Source organism: Amblyomma maculatum, chromosome 1 (assembly GCF_055883805.1).
Source record: "Amblyomma maculatum isolate TAMU_Amacu chromosome 1, ASM5588380v1, whole genome shotgun sequence".
Lineage (NCBI taxonomy): Eukaryota > Metazoa > Arthropoda > Arachnida > Ixodida > Ixodidae > Amblyomma > Amblyomma maculatum.
Genome location: NC_139344.1, coordinates 112,128,174 through 112,151,725, shown reverse-complemented (window position 1 = coordinate 112,151,725; position 23,552 = coordinate 112,128,174). Strand labels below are relative to the sequence as shown.

At 45.6% G+C, this 23,552-nt stretch overlaps 1 protein-coding gene across 3 annotated transcripts in view; it reads right to left on the bottom strand.

Annotated features, from left to right (window-relative positions):
• The window catches only part of LOC146203507 (procollagen galactosyltransferase 2-like), a 262,190-nt gene that overhangs the window by 188,654 nt on the left and 49,984 nt on the right, over positions 1 to 23,552 (bottom strand). For 2 of the 3 annotated variants that reach the window (XM_084588817.1, XM_084588815.1), the window contains exon 9: positions 22,299 to 22,405. In XM_084588817.1, the coding sequence (XP_084444943.1) occupies positions 22,299 to 22,405 (107 nt within the window). Of the gene's footprint in view, positions 1 to 22,294; positions 22,406 to 23,552 lie in introns of those variants that run through there. The other variant, XM_084588816.1, reaches the window with a different exon arrangement.

Sequence of the window (23,552 nt, the reverse complement as noted above, 5' to 3'; positions counted from 1 at the left end):
GAGTATTGGCACGATACAAGATACGCTACAACAAGCGGTAGACGTAGTCGTAGAGGAGGCGCAAGCCGCGGGACTCGCTCGTTCCCCCCAGAAATCTGAGTTACTCATTCTACGCCCAAAGCGTAAAAGAAAGAATAAAGCGCCTGCGATAAAAATCTACGCGGAAGGTGCAGCCATCCAAGAAGTGGAAACACTAAGAATCTTGGGAATGCTCATACAGTCAAACCAAAAAAACGACACACTAATTAAGAAACTGAAAAACACCGTCAACCAAATTTCCCTCCTCCTCAGACGAATCGCGAATAGGCGTCGAGGAGTTAAAGAAGCTGAGACCAGGAAACTAGTAGAAGCCTTCGTTCTTAGCAGAGTTATCTACTCTACACCATACGTCACCCTCACAGTTAGAGAAAGAGACGACCTGGATTCACTAATTAGGCAGTCCTATAAAATTGCGCTAAACCTCCCTCGTCATACCCCAAATGAAACACTACTAAAGTTAGGAATTCATAACACCTTAGCGGAAATGGTGGAAGCACACCTCACCGCACAGTACGAACGATTGTCAAGCACTGAAACGGGACGTTTCATCCTAAAAAAAGCAGGAATACAATATGAAGGGACCCGGGCCCACACTTTGCCGATTCCAAGACACGTGCACGAGCAATTATTAGTCCGTCCTCTGCCTAAAAACATGCATCCAGAATATGATACGGACAGAAGGGCTAGAGCACAAAAATTACACGAAAGATTTTCAGTACAGAAAGACACGGCGCACGTGGACGTGGCAGAACATGCGGACAGAGATGCCTTTTCCCTGGCAGTTGTCGATCATCGAGGTTCTCCCCTCGCATCGGCGACAATCAATAAAACAAAATTTCCGGAGGAGGCCGAAGAGGCTGCCATAGCTTTAGCCATTACCTCCACCACTGCCAAATACATCCTTAGCGACTCTAAAACCGCAATTCGAAATTTTGCAAAAGGAAGGGCCCACTCCGCAGCCATCAAAATCTTACAAAAAATCTCCCATACCCGCCTTATCACATTGATCTGGGTCCCTGCCCATTCGGACCATCCTGGGAACGAGGCAGCGCACCAATTTGCCCGAGGATTCGTAGTTAACCGGGAGGTGCGCTGCCCTGAGCTCAGGTCGGCTAGGGAGCGGATGACAACCTACAAAGAAATTACTACCCACTTCAAGAAAGAAAGACAAATCTTCCCAGAACCACATCGATCTCTAAGTAAAACACAACAAGTCACCTGGCGCCAGCTTCAAACAGACACTTTCTTTAATCCGTACATGTACTCCATATGGTTCCCAGAGCAGTTCAGCCCTGTCTGTTCTCTCTGTGGACATCAAAAGGCAGACACACCACACATCCTATACTCATGTAATCAAGACAAGCCATCACAGAGTCTGCAGCTCTCTACCCAATCTCAGTGGGGGGCCGCGCTGCTCAGCTCCGACCCGGAGGTTCAACTCCGAGTCACGGAGCGAGCCGAAGAGGTCGCCGAACGACATCGTCGGTCGGCCACCTGGCGTCCGGCCTAGAAGAGGAGCCCACCGCGGGGACGGGAACGCCAACCCACTCCGCGCCTACGACCTCTTCTTTAATAAAGTTTACCTCCTCCTCCTCCATTTTTTTGGGTAACGAAATTTATTCTCTCAGGGCATCAGTCCGATATGTGATGATGAATTAAGAAATGATTAAATGAATAAAAAATGTAAGCGTAGCTTTTCATTTACCTATTGCGTTCACACCTCATACCCAACATTGAAATTGCAGAGAGAACCTGAGAAGAGATTGATCGCCGTTTCTTCTTTTTTTGTTCTTGCTTTTTGATTACAGCAGCATAATAATTTCCTCGCGGTTTTACTTTACAGTTTAATATCATGACGAACACTTTTGTTCGTGGTGCACCTTTCGACAGTGCCGCGGAGGTTACAGGAGGCATGGTGCGGTACCCTTTACGTAGGATGCCTCGATACCCTACCCGTTACGGATGTCGTGGCGATTGCAAGCACTGTGCGGTTGTAGCGTGCGTCATCAACGAAAACTGCGCGTGCCGGGGGCGGGGAGTAGGGGGCCTCCTACATCATTGGAAAACTAAAGTTCTTAACAACAACAACAACTGGCATGCATTTTATACCTCCGTACGACAAGCTTGGGGAAAGCCGGCGGGTAATGCTGCCACTCAACGGCAAAGCTTTAGTAAAGGAGGTCGTTAAGAGTTAGGATTTTTTACTGTTGCTACTAATGATGAAACAGACTATCGTCTGGGACAAGAAACTCTTGAGCAGCTTCAGCAGTGGGTGTAAGAAATGTTTGGCGCGGAACGATACAACGAAGTTCCATTCTCAACAGTATCACGGGCCTCTACACTCCGTCCGTCACTTCGACTTTTTCAGCACCTTAAGAACTAATTTACAGATAAATATGCTTATTCAAATCTGTAATTGGAAGTTTTGAACATATTTTGGCTTTGTGGTTCCGAATAGACCCCGCATTAGAAATCCGGTTCACAGATCCACGAACATTTTTTTTTTTTTTTATTTCGTCTCCGTTGAAATACCGCTGGAATACGATGCTGCGGCTGCGCGGCTTTGTTGCTTTTCTGGCGCTACCTCCTTTAAAAGGACAATGCCACTCGATCTTGCACAGCATATACCAGTACACGCCAGATTTTACAGCGCGGAGCGCGTACTTAGTGGGCCCCAACCAGCGTGCGATTCCCCGAGTCAGAAGTTTATACGGTTTCCTCCGCTCATGGGTGATCGTCTTATTTTAGCTTCTTGGTGTCTGTACGCCAATGGCCCCATAACAAAACGAATTTCAGTTACATTACTCTCTCGCAGCCCATATCTCCTTCTCTCATCATTCTCCCCAGGTTCTCCCAGCAAGCGGTACGCTTAGGTTTCCTTCGTGATTGTGGCAGTCTTTCTTGCCGCCCCTGCGCAAATTTTTATTCTTGTTCACATCCGTAGTAGTCGAAGCATCGCACGAGACCACCGAAGTCACTAAATGAGTAAATCACACTCACTGGCATAACAAAAAGCGAACGCAGAAGGAACACAGCGGCCGCAACATATACGGCGTCTGCTTCTGCGCCGCCTCAGTATTAGCTCCCGTCGACCGCCAGGTGGCGCCACATGTCTCAGCAAACTCCATTGCAGGTTGCCTATAGCCAATCATTCCAGCGTCAACTTTGCAAATATCGCTCTAAACACTGAAGTGTCAACAGGAACGTTGTCGAGCTTCCGGCTGCAACCGCTGGCGCTAACCTCAGAGCCAGCAGCACCGCAAAGCAGTTGTGGGCAGCGCCTGAGGTGCGAACCTGGTAGCGTTTCATGAAGGCGCGGATGATACCGCTGTAATCGCTGCGCATTGGGGCGCACGAAACGCGCTGTCACGTGCTATTTTACAGTTATAGCTCTACTCAACGCAAAAGTCGAATTTCATGTCGCGCCGGCAATTTGGCCTTTCAGCCAACTTCATGGTTTAACCTTCGAAGTTAACCCGCAGTAATATCAGTGCTGACCTTGACCACGGCCGCTCGATGGAAGCGCACTAGGTGCGGCCTGCTACGTCACCCGAAACCGGCGGGAGGCGCCTACTTCCAGTCGCCACCGCCGCGGCGCCACCGTTCGGGGACTGCCGCGCGCGGAGAGCTGCGCCTGGCTGCGCTTTGAGGGAGGCGTCGGCGTGGTAGAAGCCTTTTATTTTAAGGATATAAGAGCTCCGCTTCACACAATTTGGCAACAAGAATTAGTATATACTGTCATGTCTAGTGTGACCATGTCAGCACTTAGCGCTTGCTCGGCAAGGGTGTGTACTGGAGTGTACCCCGAAAAACATATAGTGACGGTGGTTCAAGGCAACTCGATTGGAGAGCTCACATTAGCGTGATGTTGCATTCGGATCCAGTTGTGCGTCACATTAAAATGTGACCCGGCTGTGAACAATTCGAAGCTGTTCAGCTGCCATGGTAGCCTAATGCATAACCACTTAATTAACTATGTCGCGAATTCCGTGTGTCATTTTCATACCATTTACTCATCCCTGCATACAGCTTTTATACACAAATTGATGTCAACCTGTTCTAAGCTGCCAGCGCTATTCAATAAAAAAATGTCCTATTATGACCAACCTCTTAAAAATGTGACATGAAACCAACCTTTCTATCTCATTGTGACAAATGTTACGGTGGAAATATGAAGACGTTTATTAGGTTAAATCTAGATGATAACATTGGATCTTCGACTCAGTTGGAGACCTTAAACTTTGTACGCCAGAACACTATCCGTCATGGCTTCCCGCATTTTGCATGACCGGACAAAGTAAGCGCGCTTGATAGAGCCGGTCTGCCTCAAGGTGCTACGTATATGCGCCGAAAGTTTTTATTACTATTTTTATTGGCTGGTCGCAAACCCATACAATTTTGCTGGTTCGTAATTTTCAATGGAAGAACGCGCATCGAGTGTTGCTGTTGTGAAACTCTTAGCTTTGATCACAAGAATGTTCACGCGTCAGAGTGCAACTGCAGCCGAGATTCAGCGAACAGCCGAGTACGCTTATTTAATGGCCACACAAAAAAAGGAAGAAAATTACCAATTGCAGACGGAAAACCTTTCTTGAGAGAAGTTTATCCCATAGCCATAAACATCGCTCCACTGTTGACATTTCCAGCCCAGCTCGATATCAGTGGGGGCAGAAACTTAACGATATCTTGCATAGCGCCTCAGCATGGGCACAATCATTGTTTTTATAGATTAGCTACAGGTACTGTGTACAGTGAGAAAACAATGATGAAACCAAAAGTTTACACAGCTTGCTACTTCGCCGGACCTCTTCAGACTTCATCACCCTGCTAATGAAGGTGCTCGTAAGCTAACAAAGCTTGATTACTTTCTTTGCGGGGTACATCAAGCCTCCATTGTCCTTGATTTTCATTAACCTGTAACTAGTCCAGTTGACTCATATTTCCTGCAACAGGCTCTTGCTCGACTGACATTTCGCCTCAAAACTATTACTAAATGTCGCATAAATTAAGCAACAACCTGGTAGGAATAAACAAAACTTGGGGTTCTTAAGTCTCCTTGAGGAGCATCGTTAGAGTGCCCGCACTTTGCTACCTGCTTATTCACCGTATCCCGAAATGACTGCCTCTGTCGCATATCATTAGAATGCTGCCTTAAGCCACCGCATTATATGAAATAGCACCCTACACATAGTATATAAAGCCCCTGTTTACCGAAGCCGTACGAACGTGCCCTATAGGAGTATAGTGTGCCTGACTTGGGATCTAAGGGTCCTGCATTCAATAATTCCCATTTCACCCTAACATCTTATTGACTCTCTCTGGTTTGGCAGCTCCTGCCACATTGAACATGTCATGTGTTCTCATTGCGTCAAAGGTGTCTGGCCATATCACCAACTAAAGTGCCTCTTACCAGAGAGGTTTTTTTCCGACTTTCCACCAACAGAGCGGGCGCCGGATTTTCTTGGAACGTGGCTTTTCATTTTATCGCATCGGCTCAAACAGTCTCAACAGTATAAACAAATGTTGTATGCACAGGCTCCTTTACTTGCAAGGCCACGCAGACTAGCGCGGCAAAATTTAGAACAAATTGCATGCTTATATAAAAAAAAACCTTCGTAGCTTTTTCTTATATGTTCTCACAACATAACCTGCGAGAAAAGCTTCTGGTGCTACCTCATCATGTTCATCTGCTTCACAACACATTGTTAAAAATCGTAGTTCACTGGCCAGCTCCCTGATAACTAAATAGGTCAAACAGCGTGACGGGAACACAGGAAAAGAGGACGACACAACTAGCGTGGTTGTGCCGTCTTCTTCTCCTGTGTTCCCGTCACGTTGTTTGCACGGTTAACCTATAAATAATCACCAACAAGTCCAATCTGCTGTCCCTTGTAGCAAATGCAATGGCAGCTGATAGGGCATTATGCTTCAGCATCTGGACTTTTTAACCTCAGCGCCGCTTTGATTTCAGAGGAAGCGAGTGCATTTCCACTCCTCGCTGCTGTGTTTGCCTGAAGCGAGCTCAGCAGATAAAATTAGAGGGTCTCTTAGATGTGTCTTGAGCGGAGGACGGCGAAAGCCTACTCCCTTCCTATCATTTGCCTCTCATCGTTTGCCACAGTTCGTCATTTCAAGTCGTCGTTTGATATATTGGTCGTTTCTAAGTCATGATGAGTCTGCCTGCGTAGTCATTGTAGCCCTTATCACACATAACTAAGCAGGTTACTCATTTAGAAACAACAGTGGTCATTACATGTCGTCGTTTCATATATTGGTCATTTCGTAGTCATTAACAGTAATAATGAGTCATGCCTAGCTATTATAGTTATTACCACATATCGCTAAGCAATTTTACTCATTTCTAATCAATTGCGGTCATTACATGTCGTAGTTTGATATACTGGTCATTACAAATCATTTTAGTCATTATTAACCATTATTAGTCATTACCTCTATCAATGTCCATTTATAACTTTTATTGATTACCTATCACCATCAATCATTTTCATTCTTAATCTCCCTCCTTGCATGTCTGCTTTTGCGACTGGCACACCAGTGCACAGATGCGACGGACAGATAACAGGCACAGCTTCTGCGCATAATTTTCGCTCCATGAGCCAAGAACGGCTTTCGCCTTAAAAAACAAACGCATCCAGTCTCAACGTTAACGTGCTTGCACACGCGCACACAAAAAGTTTGCGTTTACCACGCAGACGCGAGGCGAATGCGCCCAGAAAGGAAGCAAACCGCGCGCTCAGAGCCGGCGACCCCGGCGGCGACGTGTCCCCGAACAGTGGCGCCCTCAGCAGAAATAGCGGGCGCAACTGTAAACTCCCCAAGGACGCGCTTGCCCATTGACGGCGGCGCGACGCAGCAGGCCGCACCCAGTGCGCTTCTAGTGAGCGGCCGTGCCTTGACCTTCGTCCTTCATCTTTTCCGGAGCCGCATGCTATGTGGTAGTTGGCAGATGACGTGGCCGAGCACTGACTGATCAGTCGATGGCTGTGTGGTGTACCGATACACAAATTTGGGAGGAGCTGCCAACCCCAGTTGCGCATCTCAGGTAGTAGGGTGGGATATGCTATGCTACCTTCCAGTGCTCTTGACTGCCGAGATAGGCATGCCATGCCGGCAGGTTCGCACGTCTTGGTTAAAGCGGGGCATTATATGTATGTCTATAACATACATATAATACATACATACATACAACAGTACTCTTCACAGCTCTTCACAGTACTCTTCACGCAGCAGGGGGTGCTAAGAAAGCCTGGCTCCGCTGGACAGGCCGCCATTGGAAACTGACCCTGGCAACGTTTAATGCTAGAACCCTAGCTAGTGAAGCTAGTTTAGCAGTGCTGTTAGAGGAACTAGAGGGCGTGAAATGGGATGTCATAGGGCTTAGTGAGGTTAGGAGGCCGAATGAGGCATATACTGTACTTAAGGATGGGCATGTACTGTGTTATCGAGGTTTACCAGAGAGGCGACAACTAGGAGTAGGTTTCCTTGTCAATAAGTATATAGCGGGTAACATAGATGAATTCTATAGTATTAATGAGAGGGTTGCAGGCATCGTAATTAGGCTTAATAAGCGGTATAATCTGAAGGTTGTACAGGCCTATGCACCTACATGTAGTTATGATGACCAGGCAGTTGAAAGCTTCTATGAAGATGTAGAATCGGCAATGCGAAAAGTAAAGACGCTGTATACTGTACTAATGGGCGACTTCAATGCCAAGGTAGGGAATAAACAGGCAGGAGACAAGGCAGTAGGTGACTATGGCATTGGTTCTAGGAATAGCAGGGGGGAGTTACTAGTTGAGTTTGCAGAGCGCAATAACTTACGAATCATGAATACCTTCTTCAGCAAACGGAAGAACCGAAAATGGACATGTAAAAGTCCTAACGGAGAGACTAAAAATGAAATCGACTTCATAATGTGTTCAACCCCCGCCATTGTGCAGGATGTAGAGGTAATCGGGAAAGTTCGATGTAGTGACCACAGGATGGTGAGGTCCCGAATTAGCCTAAATCTGAAGAAGGAACGCAATAGATTAGTAAGAAAGAAACCCACCAACGAATTAGCGGTGAGGGGGAGGGCAGACGAGTTCAGGATCTCGCTACAGAATAGGTATTCAGCTCTAACTGAGGATGGCGACATTACCCTAGAGGCAAGGAACAATAATTTCAGAGATATCATTACTGAGTGCGCGGTAGAAGTAGGCGGTAGGATAGCTGGAGAGGATACCGGTAAGCTGTCTAAGGAGACGAAAGATTTGATTAAGAAACGCCAGAGTATGAAAGCTTCCAATCCAACAGACCAGATCGAATTGGCCGAGATATCAAAGCTAATCAATAAGCGCAAGGTGGCCGATATAAGGAAGTATAACATGGAGAAAATTGAGCATGCTGTAAAGAACGGGGGAAGCCTTAAAGCGGTAAAGAAGAAATTGGGCATAGGCAAAAACCAGATGTATGCGATAAGAGACAAGGCGGGCAACGTTATCACTAATATGGACAAGATAGTCAAAGTAGCCGAGGAGTTCTATACAGATCTCTACAGTAGCCAAAGTAGTCAGGACCGTAATGAGATTGGCGGTAGGGAAAAACAGTCAAACGTTCCACCAGTGACGAAGGACGAGGTCAAGAAAGCACTAGAAACTATGAAAAGGGGGAAATCAGCTGGAGAGGATCAGATAACTACAGATTTGCTGAAGGACGGGGGGGATATCGTGCTAGAAGAACTGGCCACCCTGTATACGCAGTGCCTGGTGTCATCGACGGTACCGGAAGCATGGAAGAATGCAAACATTATCCTCATTCACAAGAAAGGGGACTCTAAGGACCTTAAAAATTACAGACCAATCAGCTTACTGTCTGTTACGTATAAGGTATTTACTAAGGTAATCGCTAATAGAATCAGGACCACCTTAGACTGCAATCAAGCAAAGGATCAAGCAGGGTTTCGGAAACGGTTTCTCTACTATCGATCATATCCATACCATCAATCAGGTGATAGAAAAATGCTCGGAATATAACCAGCCCTTATACATAGCATTCATTGATTACGAAAAAGCATTTGACTCAGTTGAAACCTCGACGGTGATGCAGGCATTACGAAATCAGGGGGTAGACGAGCCGTATGTGAAAGTACTGGAAGATATATATAGTGGCTGCACAGCAACCATAGTTCTACATAAAGAAAGCAACAAAATTCCCATAAAGAAAGGTGTTAGGCAAGGAGACACAATCTCCCCAGTACTATTCACAGCTTGTTTAGAGGAAGTATTCAGAGACTTGGAATGGGAGCAGTTAGGGATAAGGGTAGATGGAGAATACCTCAGTAATCTGCGATTTGCTGATGACGTTGCCTTGCTAAGCAACTGGGGAGATGAACTGCAAATAATGATTGATGACCTAGACAGGAAAAGTAGAAATGTAGGCTTGAAAATCAATATGCAGAAGACTAAGGTAATGTTCAACAGCCTCGGAAAGGAACAGCAGTTTACATTAGGTAGCGAAGTACTGGAAGTAGTAGGCGAATATGTCTACTTAGGACAGGTAGTAACCGCTGATCCGGACCATGAAAAAGAAATAACAAGAAGAATAAGATTAGGATGGAGCGCATTTGGAAAGCACTCACAGATTATGACTAGCAGCTTACCGATATCGCTAAAGAGGAAAGTATATAACAGTTGCATCTTACCTGTACTCACCTATGGGGCTGAAACGTGGAGGCTAACCAAGAGAGTTCTACTTAAGTTGAGGACAACTCAGAGGGCTATGGAACGAAAAATGGTAGAGGTAACATTAAGAGATAGGAAGCGTGCAGAGTGGGTCAGAGAAATAACTCAAGTTACCGACATTCTAGTGGAAATTAAGAAGAAGAAATGGACATGGGCAAGACATGTAGTGCGAAGAGAGGATAACCGATGGTCGCTTAGGGTAACAAACTGGATTCCAAGGGAAGGAAAGCGTAGCAGGGGGCGGCAGAAAGTTAGGTGGCCGGATGAGGTTCGCAGGGGTCAACTGGATGCAGCTAGCTCAGAACCGGGTTAAGTGGAGAAATATGGGAGAGGCCTTCGCCCTGCAGTGGGTATAGTTAGGCTAATGATGATGATATGTTTGTCGCGTGAACTCTTACGACCTTCGGTTTAACAAAGTTGAACCACATCTTTTTTTCTTTTTTTCACTTCGCAGACTCTCATTTCTTCCGGGAAAAAAGACCTCGTCGGACGCGCCTAGGTCGGATGATTTTCTTGGCGCTCGACAACCTCCCTCTTTATACCTGAGCGTTTAAAGCCATATTTAAAAAAGTTCATTTGTGAATGTCGACTGATTCGCCAAGTAGGCGGAATGATAAAAAAAGATAACAGCCGGCACTTAGATAAATCCTGACATTCACTTACACTTAAATTCAGTTCGGAGAAATGATTAGGGTTTTTTTTTAATTTGTACACCATAGCTCGGTATATCATACGAGATCTAATCATGTTACCAGCACACTGTAAAATCATACTACCAGAGTACACTGTAAAATTTAGGTACAGTTGGTTTTCGGGATGATTCTGGAAGCGAAGCATGCACGCCACGCTAGGGCGGCCATGCCACGGCTAAGTAATCCGCCTTTTTCACAAGGTCACTCTGCACTCTGGTACTCTGGTTGAAACAAACTGGTTGAAGGCACTCTGGTTGAAAACAAACCATCAACCCAAGCTGCGCATGCGCAGTTCGTGGCCTCCGCGATGGGCGCAGTCGTAGCTTATCTCGGAGGCCATGTGTAGGTAATATTCGTGACAAGCGTATACGACAGATGGCGTTAGCTGTCAAGAACACAAAAAGGCGACTAACTGAGTAGATGACTGTGGTGCGGCGTGGTGTAGGAGTGCAGTGTGGAGCCAGCTACCCCACCCCGAACTTCACCTGGGAGGGTGTGGCATCATCCTGTTCGTGCTTCTCTTCTTCCAGTCCTCTGTCTTTTGTTTGTTTTTCCTTTTTTTTTTAACTTTCTTCTTTCTCCCTTTCAATTTTGGCCTGCGCACCAGTTTTGGTGCCGACCCGTTTCAAAGGGTATGGCCCTGAGCATCATCATCATAAACAACAACACACAGTCATTTAGCTGGCACCTAGGACGTTGTGAACCAGTAGCAGACAAATTTGGCGCCACATTTTGTGACAAAGGCGGATTGAGAGACCGAAGGTAAAGTGCTCTAAAATATTGGTTAGTGGGCTGACTGAGCGCCGTCCAGTGTCGCAGTTTGTCTCACCCGCGAGGTGGGCCACCATCATCTTCAATGTAAGCGGCCGCTTCAGATTTGGTCTCTGGCTCCGCAGAAGGTGGGCAGTCACCGCTCCAATTAGTGGAATGCTCGTTTGTCAGAATTTTTTTTTTTTTTATAAGGGAATACTTTTGCTTTCATTGTCGTTGTGGCGACGCAGCTAAGTCAGCTAGGTTTCGCTCAGCTTGTGCCTGTTATCAGCGGAAACTCGCCAGCTTGGCACTGAGGGAAAAAACTCTCATTAGAAGCAAACTAAAGCTCTCCTAGTTCTCATACATTCGGAAGGGTCAGGTATATTTTCACGGGCGTATATCAATAATAGGCCTACGTGCTTATAACAAATCCCTTATCTTTTTGCCAAAACCAGCAGTTATATTGAACAGGCGCTGGTACGCGGCCCTAACCTTTTTGCAGCAGTTGCATATATAGTTAGACACGTTTACTGTTACATTTTAAATTTCATATTCTCGCTGCATATCATGTGGAAGAAAAAAAAGGAGGGGGATTTGAAAAGAAGGCTAAGGCGCATACATTATTTAAGGTGGACAGAAATCTTAAATTTAAGGGTTTGGCTCAGTTTAACACAAAGCGACTCGGGCTGCGAGATACACCGTAGTTGAGGAATCCGGAAATTTCTACAACCTGGGGTTCTTTAACGCTCGTTGACACCGCACAGAACATGGACGCCTTGCTATTCGCCTCCATAGAAAGACAGCCGTTGCGGCCAGATTCGATTCTGCATCCTTGAGTTCAGCCGTTGAGGGCAATATCCACTGGCCAGTGCGGCGGGGTTAGGTAAACTAAGCAGTCTAAGGATTCCAAGTTGCCACATCTGTGCTAGAAATCATGCATTTCTACATCAATGGTTGCTTAATCTAATAATACTCCAATGTGAAAAGGAGTTAATTCTGCTGGCACTACAACATATATCAGATGTTTTCTTTTTCTGCCTTTCCACAGACTGATGTTGGTGCATTCACTTTTATTTTTTAAAGGAACATTTCATGAAAATAAAAGTGTGAAGAAAACGGCGGATACCCCATAGTGGTTGGCAAATCTCCAAGAAAAGTTTATTTTCTTGAGCAGCGCAATGCAAAAGCAGACTTCACAAACAGCAAACAATGAAACAACAGCCTGGCATGCTAGTTTTCACGACTGAACACAGTATAATCGCCTAGCACCCAGCTTACAGCACAACCGCTTCGAACACTTCGCAGCAACGGCACGAAACGGCTTGCCCCAAGATGGCGAGCGCGGAGAAAGCGGTGGCGTGGGGCATGCCAAAGGGTGTCACCACCCTGTACGGCGGCGCTGGTATCAAGGCACCCTAGCCTGCTGCGTTATGAAATTTTTGCCGAAGAGGGCGCTGATCACTTGCTCTCTTGGTAGAGTCACTGAAAAGTGACTCTAGCTCTTGGATAGGGTGCCTTGATGCCAGCGGCGGCGCGCTACATCGAGGCACCCTATGGAAGGCGGACGACTGAGACGCCTCATTTCACAACGTGCCGGCTAAATTGCGCTTTTTAAAGAATACGCAACCTTGATGGATATTTTCGATGCAGAAATTTTAGAAAAGGAGAAAGACTGCTTTCTAACACATACATGTAGCAAAAGTGATACAAGACAGCAATGTTTCTAAGGATGCGAAGTGTGTCGCAGATGAGCGACAACGCCACCTACAACGTACATCTCGAGGTCAGTACACAATTTCTCAGAATTTCTGACGTTATAAACAGACTCGCACTGCTAGTAGGAAACTGTTCGGGTCTCTCCACACAATGCTGGCTCAAGTTTTGCATGCTCAGCATGGGGGTTAATCCAACTCCCCGTTTCTCACGCATGTTTTCAGAATTATTACATTCACATTTGGCTCGCGAGCATTTAAGCGCGGTGCAGCTCGCTATGACATTCTACCTTAAGCACTCATGCGTGCACGTGCTGGAACATCACCGATATCGTCCCCTAGAGTAGATTCCTAATAAAGATTATGCACGAACACATCGCGCGCAGGAGTAAAGATTTCGCTGTGTTTTTGTCCGCATGTGTATATCCGCACGCTAGATGTATATCCGTCTAGATGCCCGTTTAGCGAAATTTATTTTTCAACTGTGAAATATAGATTAACTGCACTACAAATTTCCGAATCCTCACAGCTACATGTGTTGCAATAACGGTCGTTTTGTCTGTGAACTTCCCAGGCCAAGTCAGCAATCTAGTGATGTTACGACCTCTAACTACAGCTGAAAACTTGGGGGTTGGAAAGCACAGTGAAAAACACGAGAAGCGACGTCAATCGCTTCTCGTTTCTCGTCATGCGAAACACAGAATAACAGCTTGTCAATCTGTGTTTCGCATTCTTATGCAGCTAGTTCGGAATGGGTGAAAACAAATTAGTTAATTTTCCATCTGCTAATTGCATGCAGCACAGTCAAATCCATTTAACACTGCTGGCAAAACACGCTGTCTTCTAACGCGTGAAAAGCAGCGAGCGAGTCGGTCTTAGGTATGGGCATGCAAGCTTTCGTTTAATAAAGCCAGCCTTTGAGTAAGTCTGAGGCACGACTGCGAGTACTGTAGTACTGTTAAGCGATACGAATTAAGCTGACACTACAACAAAGGAGACACTTAATTCCGCGGACTGCAGCTATCCATACTTCACGCCTCTGCTTCTCATACTACTTGCCCGGGAAGCGATAAAATCTCACCGGCGGATTCCGTTTCTTTGTGTTGCGCAGACTGTTGTGACAGCGTACAGCACAGCAGTAATGGCTTCCTGCTTTTCGCTAAAATGAGGGGAAAGATGTCATTCACGAGCGACGTACGTTTCGGCACTGCTGAACATGTTGGCGCGCCTACTGCCCTCGGCGACTACGTAGCCGGCCGGCTCTCGGCAATTTCACCTCGCGCTGCTGTCGCGCCTCTAAACTTTAGCCCATACCATGACCACGGCCGTGCCATGACCCATACCTCACTGCTACAGAAAAAATTACGAGGGACTTTAGCGACTAAAGTAGTGAAAGATGAAAGCCTCCCACATTCTGCTATGCAACTTAAAGCCCCTCTATCTGGAAAGTAGCGAAACTCTCCTCCCTTCGGCTGCTTTCTTCCTCAATTCTCCTCTGATTTCACTCTCCCACCGGCAGGAGCGCTGCGCACGGCACGCTGAACCTGCCTGCGCTCGAGGGGCGCCGCGGAAGGGTCAATGGTAGTGAATGGCGGGGGCTTGTTGTGCTGCCCTTTAAAGCGTTCTTTTAAATCTGCTTTGCACAGGTAAATATATAATCGATTTGAAAATGTTATGTTTGGTTTTAGCGGCACATATTGCTCGCAACAACAAAGAAGGAAGGAGAAGACACGCTCAAAACGGCAAGAAATGTTTGCACTCAGCATCGCGCTCGGGTACTCTGAAGCATCAAGAACGGGAAATAAACTGAGCAGGCAATTATGGTGTCATCTGTGTTGGGTGACAGATAGATGACCCTGAATGAGAGCCAATGGCCCCTTCAGAAATCTTCTGCATCTTTGCGCGTGAGCGGCAAACCGGCGAATTCTAACATCGATCGCTTCTGGCTAACCTATAAGCAAAAGCGTCGATTGTTGTATGCTTTCATTTTCAAATCACATCTGTAAGAAAACGATGAAGCAGTGTTCCTACAGCTGCTAATCAGAGGCAGTGTAGGTGAAAAAAGTGGCTTTCATTTCTTCACAAAATCAATTGATCAGCAAAGTGACTCATGCAAAATAGTGTCTTATTTTATTGGCACAATACTGGTTTGCTTTAAAGGTCGTAAGATGTGGCGCATACAAAATACACAGTTCCAAATACAGAAGAAATGTAGCGATAAACAGTGTTGCACATTGGAACCAAGTAGCATCTTTGATTTTACTGACACAGCACTGGTCGCTTTACAAGGGTCCTAAGACTGGCGCAGGCACATTAATTGAAAACACACATTTTCAAATAAAAATAAATGCACAGAAAACCACTGTTAGACAATTGGAAGATGCTGAGAAACCTTAACGAAATGAAAAGATATGAAAACGAAGTGCAAGCAAATAATTTTCGTAGAAACATTTTTCACACACGCTACAATCCAATTTTAATTTCGGTGATTATAAGCTTCAGATATGCACGAGAATATCTTTAAAAAATGCATGCAGTTACCAGAAATTTTGAACAATTTACAAATTCATTAAAGCGACAGGCAAAATATTAATTGTATGCAGATTTTCAAACCACAACTTTCACAAATTTTTCAAATTAATAAAACATGAAATTACGAATGCATACTGTCACCGAATCTGAGCTGCAGCGACCCGCATGCCTATGCTCTTTTGCTACCGCATTTACTGCTAGTCACTGGAGATAATTTGGAGGCTTCATCTGTGACAAGGATCTGGATCCGTACTTTCGCGAAAACACTCACAATCTCTTTTACAACATCGTGGCAGGCTGGGAAGCAAGATACCAATGAAATGCTATCTTTTATCCAGGCCTGCAGTTGTGCAGTGCTGATTGAATTTTTGAGGAGAGCCTCTCTGTTACTGCGGAAAAAGTTCTCAGCAATTTTTACAGTTTCGATTACGGCTGGCAATGGGTTCGTCAGTGACATGTGAGACTGTGAAAAGTTCTTCAACTCAATTAACCTTGCCGGTGCCATGTTGGTAATCAGCGAAGCGCGGCAGTCGTTCTGTTCTACTATTCTATGTTCTGTTTCTGTTCTACTTGAACACTGAAACGCGCAGCAGCACGGCATCGCGTGCACGAAACTGCATGCGCGCTAGCCACAGGAACGGTACGACGAGGCAGTTTAATGGCGGCAGCCAGAAAATAAAAAAACAAGCAAAACAAGATTTTGCGCGCGCTGATGACGTATGGTGACGTGTTTATCACATCACGGGGCCCGGCAGCCAACGACAAACCAGAAAACCCCCCCTCACTCTCTCTTTGGAGAGGGGAGCGTAGAGGAGCGAGGAGGAAAGCGCTGGGAGAGGGAAACGGCGGCAAAGATCTTACAATTTCGCTACTTTCCAGAGATAGAGGGGCTTTAATGCAACTGGCACTAATTAGTATTCAATTAATCACTTGTTAATTAATTACCAATTAAGAACTTTGGTAATTGCTCAATTAGTCATAATTGTTTAATCAAAATTATTAGTAATTAAGTCATTAATTCGCAAATTATTTGTAATTGGTCATTCATTGACATGGTCATATTCACGCATACTGTGGTGGTGCTATGATTGGTCGAGACCTCTATGATGTCATCCCAGCTCAGCCAATCAGAGCCACCGCAAACGCGGGACACGTTTTTACCACGACAGCATGAGCCATTAAAGGCTTTCGCCTTAAAAAAGAGAAGCAAGCGTGCATACTGCTCTGTAATTTGCCGAAAGAAGACATGGGCATCATCACGAGGGTGAACCCTCATGAGGGCATTCTCACCTTCACCTCTTAAGGATTTGACTGGGTGAGGTGAGGAGGATCGGTGCTGAAAAATTTGCGAGGGTGAGGGAGGGAGGGCAGAGGCAGTGAGGTGAGGGCGAGGGATGGAAAGATATAGAGTTCAAGGGCGAGGTCAAATGTTCCATGAAAAGCATAGCTTCTGTAATAAGATGTACGTGGCAACACGAAATGCGTGGGTGACCGCTCACTTTCTCCTTCACTGGGCTTGTGTTGTACAGAAAACAGATGTAATGGACGGGAAACAGGTGCTAAAGCTAGACTTCAAAGGGAAAGGTAAAATACTAGAAACTGCCAAGAAGTAGGTTGGTTGGTTGGTTTCTGGGGTTTGTTGGTTTGTGGGGTTTAACGTCCCAAAGCAACTCAGGCTATGAGAGATGCCGTAGTGGAGGACTCCGGAAATTCCGACCACCTGGGGTTCTTTAACGTGCACTGACATCGCACAGCACACGGGCGCCTTGCTTTTCGCCTCCATTGAAAAGCTGCCGCCGAGGCCGGGATTCGATCCCGCGTCCTTGGGAACAGTAGCCGAGCGCCGTAACCACTGCACCACCCCGGCGAGGTGCCAAGAAGTAGGAATGAAAGCCACAAAATTGGCCCGACGCTCATGGTGAAAAGTCTAAAAACGACCCTAGGGAGCTGCATGGAGTCACGGAGAGCGACGTCGCTGTTTCCAACCTAACGGAATACGATGGGACCGGCGAAGTACACAGGAACACTATTTCTAACTGCTAACGTTTCTTTGCGACTCAGGGAAAAACAGGTCCAGAAAAAAAAAGCAAGTTCTAAAGAGGGGACACACAGAAGAAACGTTGCACACAAAAGACCGGGGTGGGGTGATCTTATCTGCTGCAACCCTTCCACGCATTTTATTTTTTTTCCCTAATCCGGAGTAGCTAGCAGGAGTAGCCGAGGCATGAGAACGTGTTTCTAGACTGTCTGGGCAGCGAGGTTTTACAAAGCACTTTCATAAGTTGCATAAATCAGAATTCCCGACAAAACCAACAGAAAATAAACAAAACAGCAATGAATTTGAGCTAATAAAAACCCCAGTAAAACAAATCTCATTAAAAATCCGATGCAATCTTTGCCATGTGTTTGCAGAAACAGGCAGAATTTTCTTATTTCTTTTACCATTTTTCGCTTTGTTGTGAATCAGCAAACATCATCATATCATGCACTAAATATGTATGGCACGTAATTACAACACATTCTCTTTTTTCTGTAATTTCTACAGCATTAGGTTTTACTTTTTCTACCTTTTTCAGACAGTTTTCTTCAATGGTGCTTTAATATTGTTGGGGAGGTAACAGCGTGCTAGCATTGAGCACAATGTCGCAAAAGAGTTGTTTCATTTCCAGTATCCAAAGTCTAGTGTGTTCGAATTTCTGGTTAATCTGTTGAAGTCCTGTACCGGAGTAAGGTTCTAATATTCTTTATTCGATTTATAGCACCTGTTCTGTAGTCAGAATAAGTTTCACGTGCCATAATGCCCGAAAATCGTAATACTGCATGTTATGAAAGACTCATGCATGAGGGGGTATGGCAGTGCTGAACCAGGTTCTATAAATCTTTGCCTAATGCGCTTTCGGGATTGGCTTCACCTATAAGATGCCAGCACAAGGATGCTTGCTGTTTTTAAATGTATGTATTGTTGTTCACAAAAACCAAGTGTGCTGGAGGTACCAGCCTCACTAAAAACGATGGTATTTTAAACCACCAGTCAGCTCATTTCAAGCTTCTTAAGGGTATTGGTAAAAACTACCTGCATGTTGCTCTTGACAAGTCCTGACTACACGAAATGACACATTGGCTGGGAGTCTGGCTGCACGCACTGATCAGTGCAGGATTTCACTGTGAGGTGGTCACCTGTCTGTTTTAGAGGCCCTTGCCAATGATGCTAGAGGTGTAGAGGAGCACTGCCTCAGCGAAAAAGCGCAAGGTACAAGACTCGTTGCCATTCCATATTACCATCAAATATCCAATTGCTTAAAAAAATGTGGCTCAGAAAGATGACATCCTGGTAGTCTTTACTGCATCCAAAAAACTGGCTGGCGTGTGCGATATGCTGCAGGGAAAGCACAAGCAGGAATGCAACATCAAGCACATAGGCAGGTTCGTCCCGTGGGAGAGTGCTGCCGTTTACTGAATACCGCCGTCCTGTGTCAAACGCTACACAGGACAAATTAGATGCTGCAGAAATATCACACTTCAGGAGCACCACGCAGGATTAGGCGCACTGGCGGGTTACAGGCAACTGGCCATCCATTATCGTCACTACCATGGTTCTGTTACACAGAACCGAGGCGTGCGCCTTGATTCCGTGAAACGACAATCTTAAAAAGTTCGCGTCCAAGCTCAACAGAAAAGTATACGAAGCACACTACATTAAGATGGAATTCGTCTCTAGTGTTCGCAAATGAAACCCCAGTCGCCTTATCCGATAACTTAAGAAGCTTAATTATATTGACAGAAAGCTTTCCCACACATGCCAGCATGCCAGTTTTCTTACTTTGCCATGGTCAGCTTTAGTGTAGAGATGGACGATGTTTATGTCAGCTCCTTATCCAAAGCATGGTTTCCTGTGCTTGGTATATGTCATGATATAAAACAAAAAAGTGACGCTGGCTCAATGCTGCAGAAGTAGCGTAACCGCTGAATTGGAATTTCTAACTGACACAAAGCAGGGTTTAGATTCGAGGAAAGCTACAAAATATCACTTTACACTCGGTGATAGAGGTCTGAATGGGCCGGGTCCGACCCGCCGTGGCGTGTCTCTTATCCATTGAGATGGGAGGGTGACATCAAAACTTAGCTCTACAGGACGCTTGGAAGACCCGCTGCCCCAAATCCACGTAGACATTTTCGTTGGGTTTGGTTAAAACGGGCTGCACTAATAAGGTAGCTTACAACTTTATGGGAATGTTTTAAGTGTCCCTACATTTTCATAAAATAATGATGATCAGCTGAGAGGAAGTACGATGATTGGCGCCAAGGCGGAAGTCGCACCAGAGAGCACCTGTCTCGCATACTGTTAAAGTGTCTGCCAGGTCCGAAGAAGAGGAAGACTTCGGGGAAGAAAGCTTTGAGCGTTTGTGTGATACCTACTCTCAAACGCGCAACACCACACTCACTGTAAGACTGACTCAATATTAATAAAGAAAATAGTTGAGGTTAAATTAAACCCAGTTCCGCATAGTGATGGCACGTCCTTGAATCTCTAGCTGGCAGGTTGAAATTATGACAGCACTGCTTTTTGAACAACTGATTCTGCTAGCCATTTCTTTGGAAGGAAAGAGGCTGCCTCTCTTCTGTGGATTCCGCATGTTGTTATGCAATCGGTTGTTCACTTCTTGTGTGAGGCAGTGGAATCAACAGCGAGATGCCTGTTTTCAGATAGCGTCCGGTCCCTTTTCTACCTCGTGCCAAACACATGCATACACCATGTGTGTGTTGCTAAACGAACTACAAACCAACGAAAGCCAATACTCGTACTGGGTCAGAAAGATATTCCATTCGGCGGGGTATAGTCTACTAGAACGCAGTAGCCAGAACGATGGTAGCCGGGGTACGCCTCAGCCTGCACGCCCGAGAGCTTTGGCTGGTGGCGCTTTGTTTGAAGACTGACTCGGCACAAGAACAGTAAGCCACACTGCATGGCAGGTGACAGATAAAGCACAAAGCAAAACAAAAAATTATCTTAGACCCCACTGCAAAGTTACGTGTTTCACTTTGCGTTTTTTGTTTGTTCTTGGAAGAAGTTAGGATGCGATCAGAGCACATCGTTGGTGATACCTGCGGTGCCGTATGCAAACAACCGCTTTTTTACGCGATGTCTCTCAAATTACACCACATGTATAGTCGTGAGCAAAATGGTATACAACACGCAGTCGGTGGCAAAGCTCGGGAAACTCACAAAAGAAAACAGGAAAAATTTGGTGTCCACGGATATTAGGAAAATTCTGAACAGCAACTGCCAACATCCATATCAAAGAATGCAAAATTACGATCCTCCTATGTGTCAAGAAAAGCAGAATTTGGTGGCAGTAGTGGTATTAGATATTTTAAAGGGCGACAGATGGAGCGTAAATGTGAAAAGTTTGAGTTTTCATTTCTCCCGGCTCGATCCCGCCTGCGACGGCCGCGTCTCGATGGAAGCGATAACCTCCTCTAGGCACATATGTACGGTGCAATGCAGTTCACATTAAAGAAAACTAGGCAACTGCAATTTCCTGGACACCACTACAGCGTCCCTAATAGCCCGAGTTCCTCTGGGACGTTAAACCCTATAAACACGCCACCATGTCAACCTTGCACTAACAAGCTTACAGTACTTGTCAGCCTGGTATGCAAAGAATGGATCATCTGCGTTTAAGACAGCAGTATCTGTCATATGCTGATCATACTTTTGAAGAGGAATGATTCATCTTTTTAATGGTTCTAACGAGCAGATTTTGTTAAAATGGCTTCATTCACATATGAAATACACTGCCGACATGCAGCTAAACCAACTACATTCTGTTTTCGTTCATTTCAATGCTTCGCATACTACGAAACCAGTGGATGAAAGCGCGTAACTAGGCGAGAACACCCCGCAGCCGCTACTGCAGGTGCGGTGCTAACAAATAGTGAGGTGGTCGCGCCCCCTGCAGCGACAGAGAGCATAACTCAAGAAAAAACTCCCCCATTGCTTCCGCGGTGATTGAGAAGGCCGTAGGAAAGAGTGCGCGCTCTGCCTCGAGATCGGCCTTGGGTAACCATGGTGGAAGAAAGTGAGAGGGAACAAGCAGGAAGAATTAGGAGCCACACGTCCCTCTGCCCACTGCGTCACTTCTCTTCGATGCGCGCCCAACCCAAGCGCGTCCTGCCGAGCACGGCAATGCTGCGCCATGGTGACCACAACAGTACATGACCTTGTACCTTGCACTGCCGTGCCACTAAACAGGACCTCTAACTAAGTGCAGAGCATGCTGCCGTTACCTCGAGCGGCACTGCCACGCCTGCACACAGAATTCTTAAAATCCAAGACACTGCCTTTTACGAAAGCAGAGACAGCTGCTCAAAGCAGTGCTTTCGCACCTGTGACTAATTTAGTCCTGAAAAAAAAAAAAAAGCAAATTTCGGACTCTCACAGCCCAAATGTTGGTAGTGGATGTAACCGCTTCTATGCGGTGCGTGAAGCTTTCTCACAGAAGCCTGAAATATTCCGCAAGTGCAAATTGCCAGATGCCCAAAATTGATAGGCGACTGTTTAAGCCCTGCACAAGTATGTCTCGAAAAAAATATTCACGCGACCAGCCACTAGGCACACACGTGCCACATCACCACTGAAATTTTTGAGACACCTCAGCATGTACGGCTATAAAGATCTGTGCATACAGGGAACTTTCACAGCAGAATTTCCAGAGTGTGATTGCTGAAGTTCTGGCAGAATTTCTCCCAATAACCCCCCCTCCTCCCCGAAGGAAAAAAATAGAGAGGAAAGAAAACCTTTGCGAGTACATGTATACAAAACTCACTTTCCGTCGACGGCAGCAATCGCCTTGAAGGCAACACCCAGTGCTTCGAAGCAGTACTCCATACGCTTGCGCCGTTCTGGTCGACGTTTCAGGTTGACGAGGTAGACCTGCACAAGAATAAATGAGTGCCATGAAGCGGCAAACTTTTCAGCTTGACACAATTAAGGTAGTATAACCTCAAGATAATTGAAATTACATTAGTCACTATGTATGCTATGCATCAGGAGCAGTGCCACAAGATGAAAAGAAATATTATGGGGACTTAATTACTGTTATGCGATGGCAATATGTTCTCATGGTCTTTAACGTGTTGTCTTCTCCTTGTTTTTAGTTCTCTTCTAAATCATATTTGCATATTTTCTTCTATGTTTTGCCCTATATGCTTGTTTTTAAACACTAAAATATAATAGAAACATTATACGTATACCGGGTGTTCCACCTAACTTGAGCCAAGCACAGGCTTTTTTCGTCTTACTTGTTTTAACTCGGTGTATGAGCTGTTTTTACACAATATTTACCCGAGTTTTTCCACAGGCCATTCGAAGAACAGGTTAATCATCAACTTTGATGTGATGATGTCAGGTAACCTTAAATAATCATCTTTCCTGTGATGTTGTCATGTAACCTTACAATCATCACCTTTTCTGTGATGATATCATGTAACCTTATCATTTTTTTTTACCAAGCGGTGTAAGCAAAAGGTTCTCTGCTGCTATGGACCTGGAACCCTGCAATATCAGCTTTACTTGTATCGCCATCTGTAAGCCACCACGTCAAATGGCAGAAGTATAACCTTGGCCTCCGCGATCACCTATGGTGCAACAGCGTGCTTCATTGCGGAGGGCACAAATTTAGTTAACCCTACTTATGACGTCGTCTGGTACCTGCCGCGGTGAATGGCCAATGTTAAAGCCTACTTAAACCGGCTTATAACGAGCAAAAGATCCTGCCGCAGTGGCTCCACAGTTGATCTGCATTCTCCTCCAAAGGCTGTGGAGGCTAAGAATCATTATCATGTGTACAGCACTTCACTTTTATTTTTGACCAGGAGATGGCAAATGCCATGAGGTGTGACTGGTAAATCTTTTTTCAAGGTACGCTGAAGGATGTCCCAGTGGAAAATAGTGTAGCAACGTTCAATAAAAGTGTGTTCTATTGTTTCAGGTTTGTTGCAAAGACTGCAGTTGATTGACCAAGGAACAATGGTGCTTTCTCAAGAAGCCATGTTTTTACTGAGAGGGAGAACAAGAATGC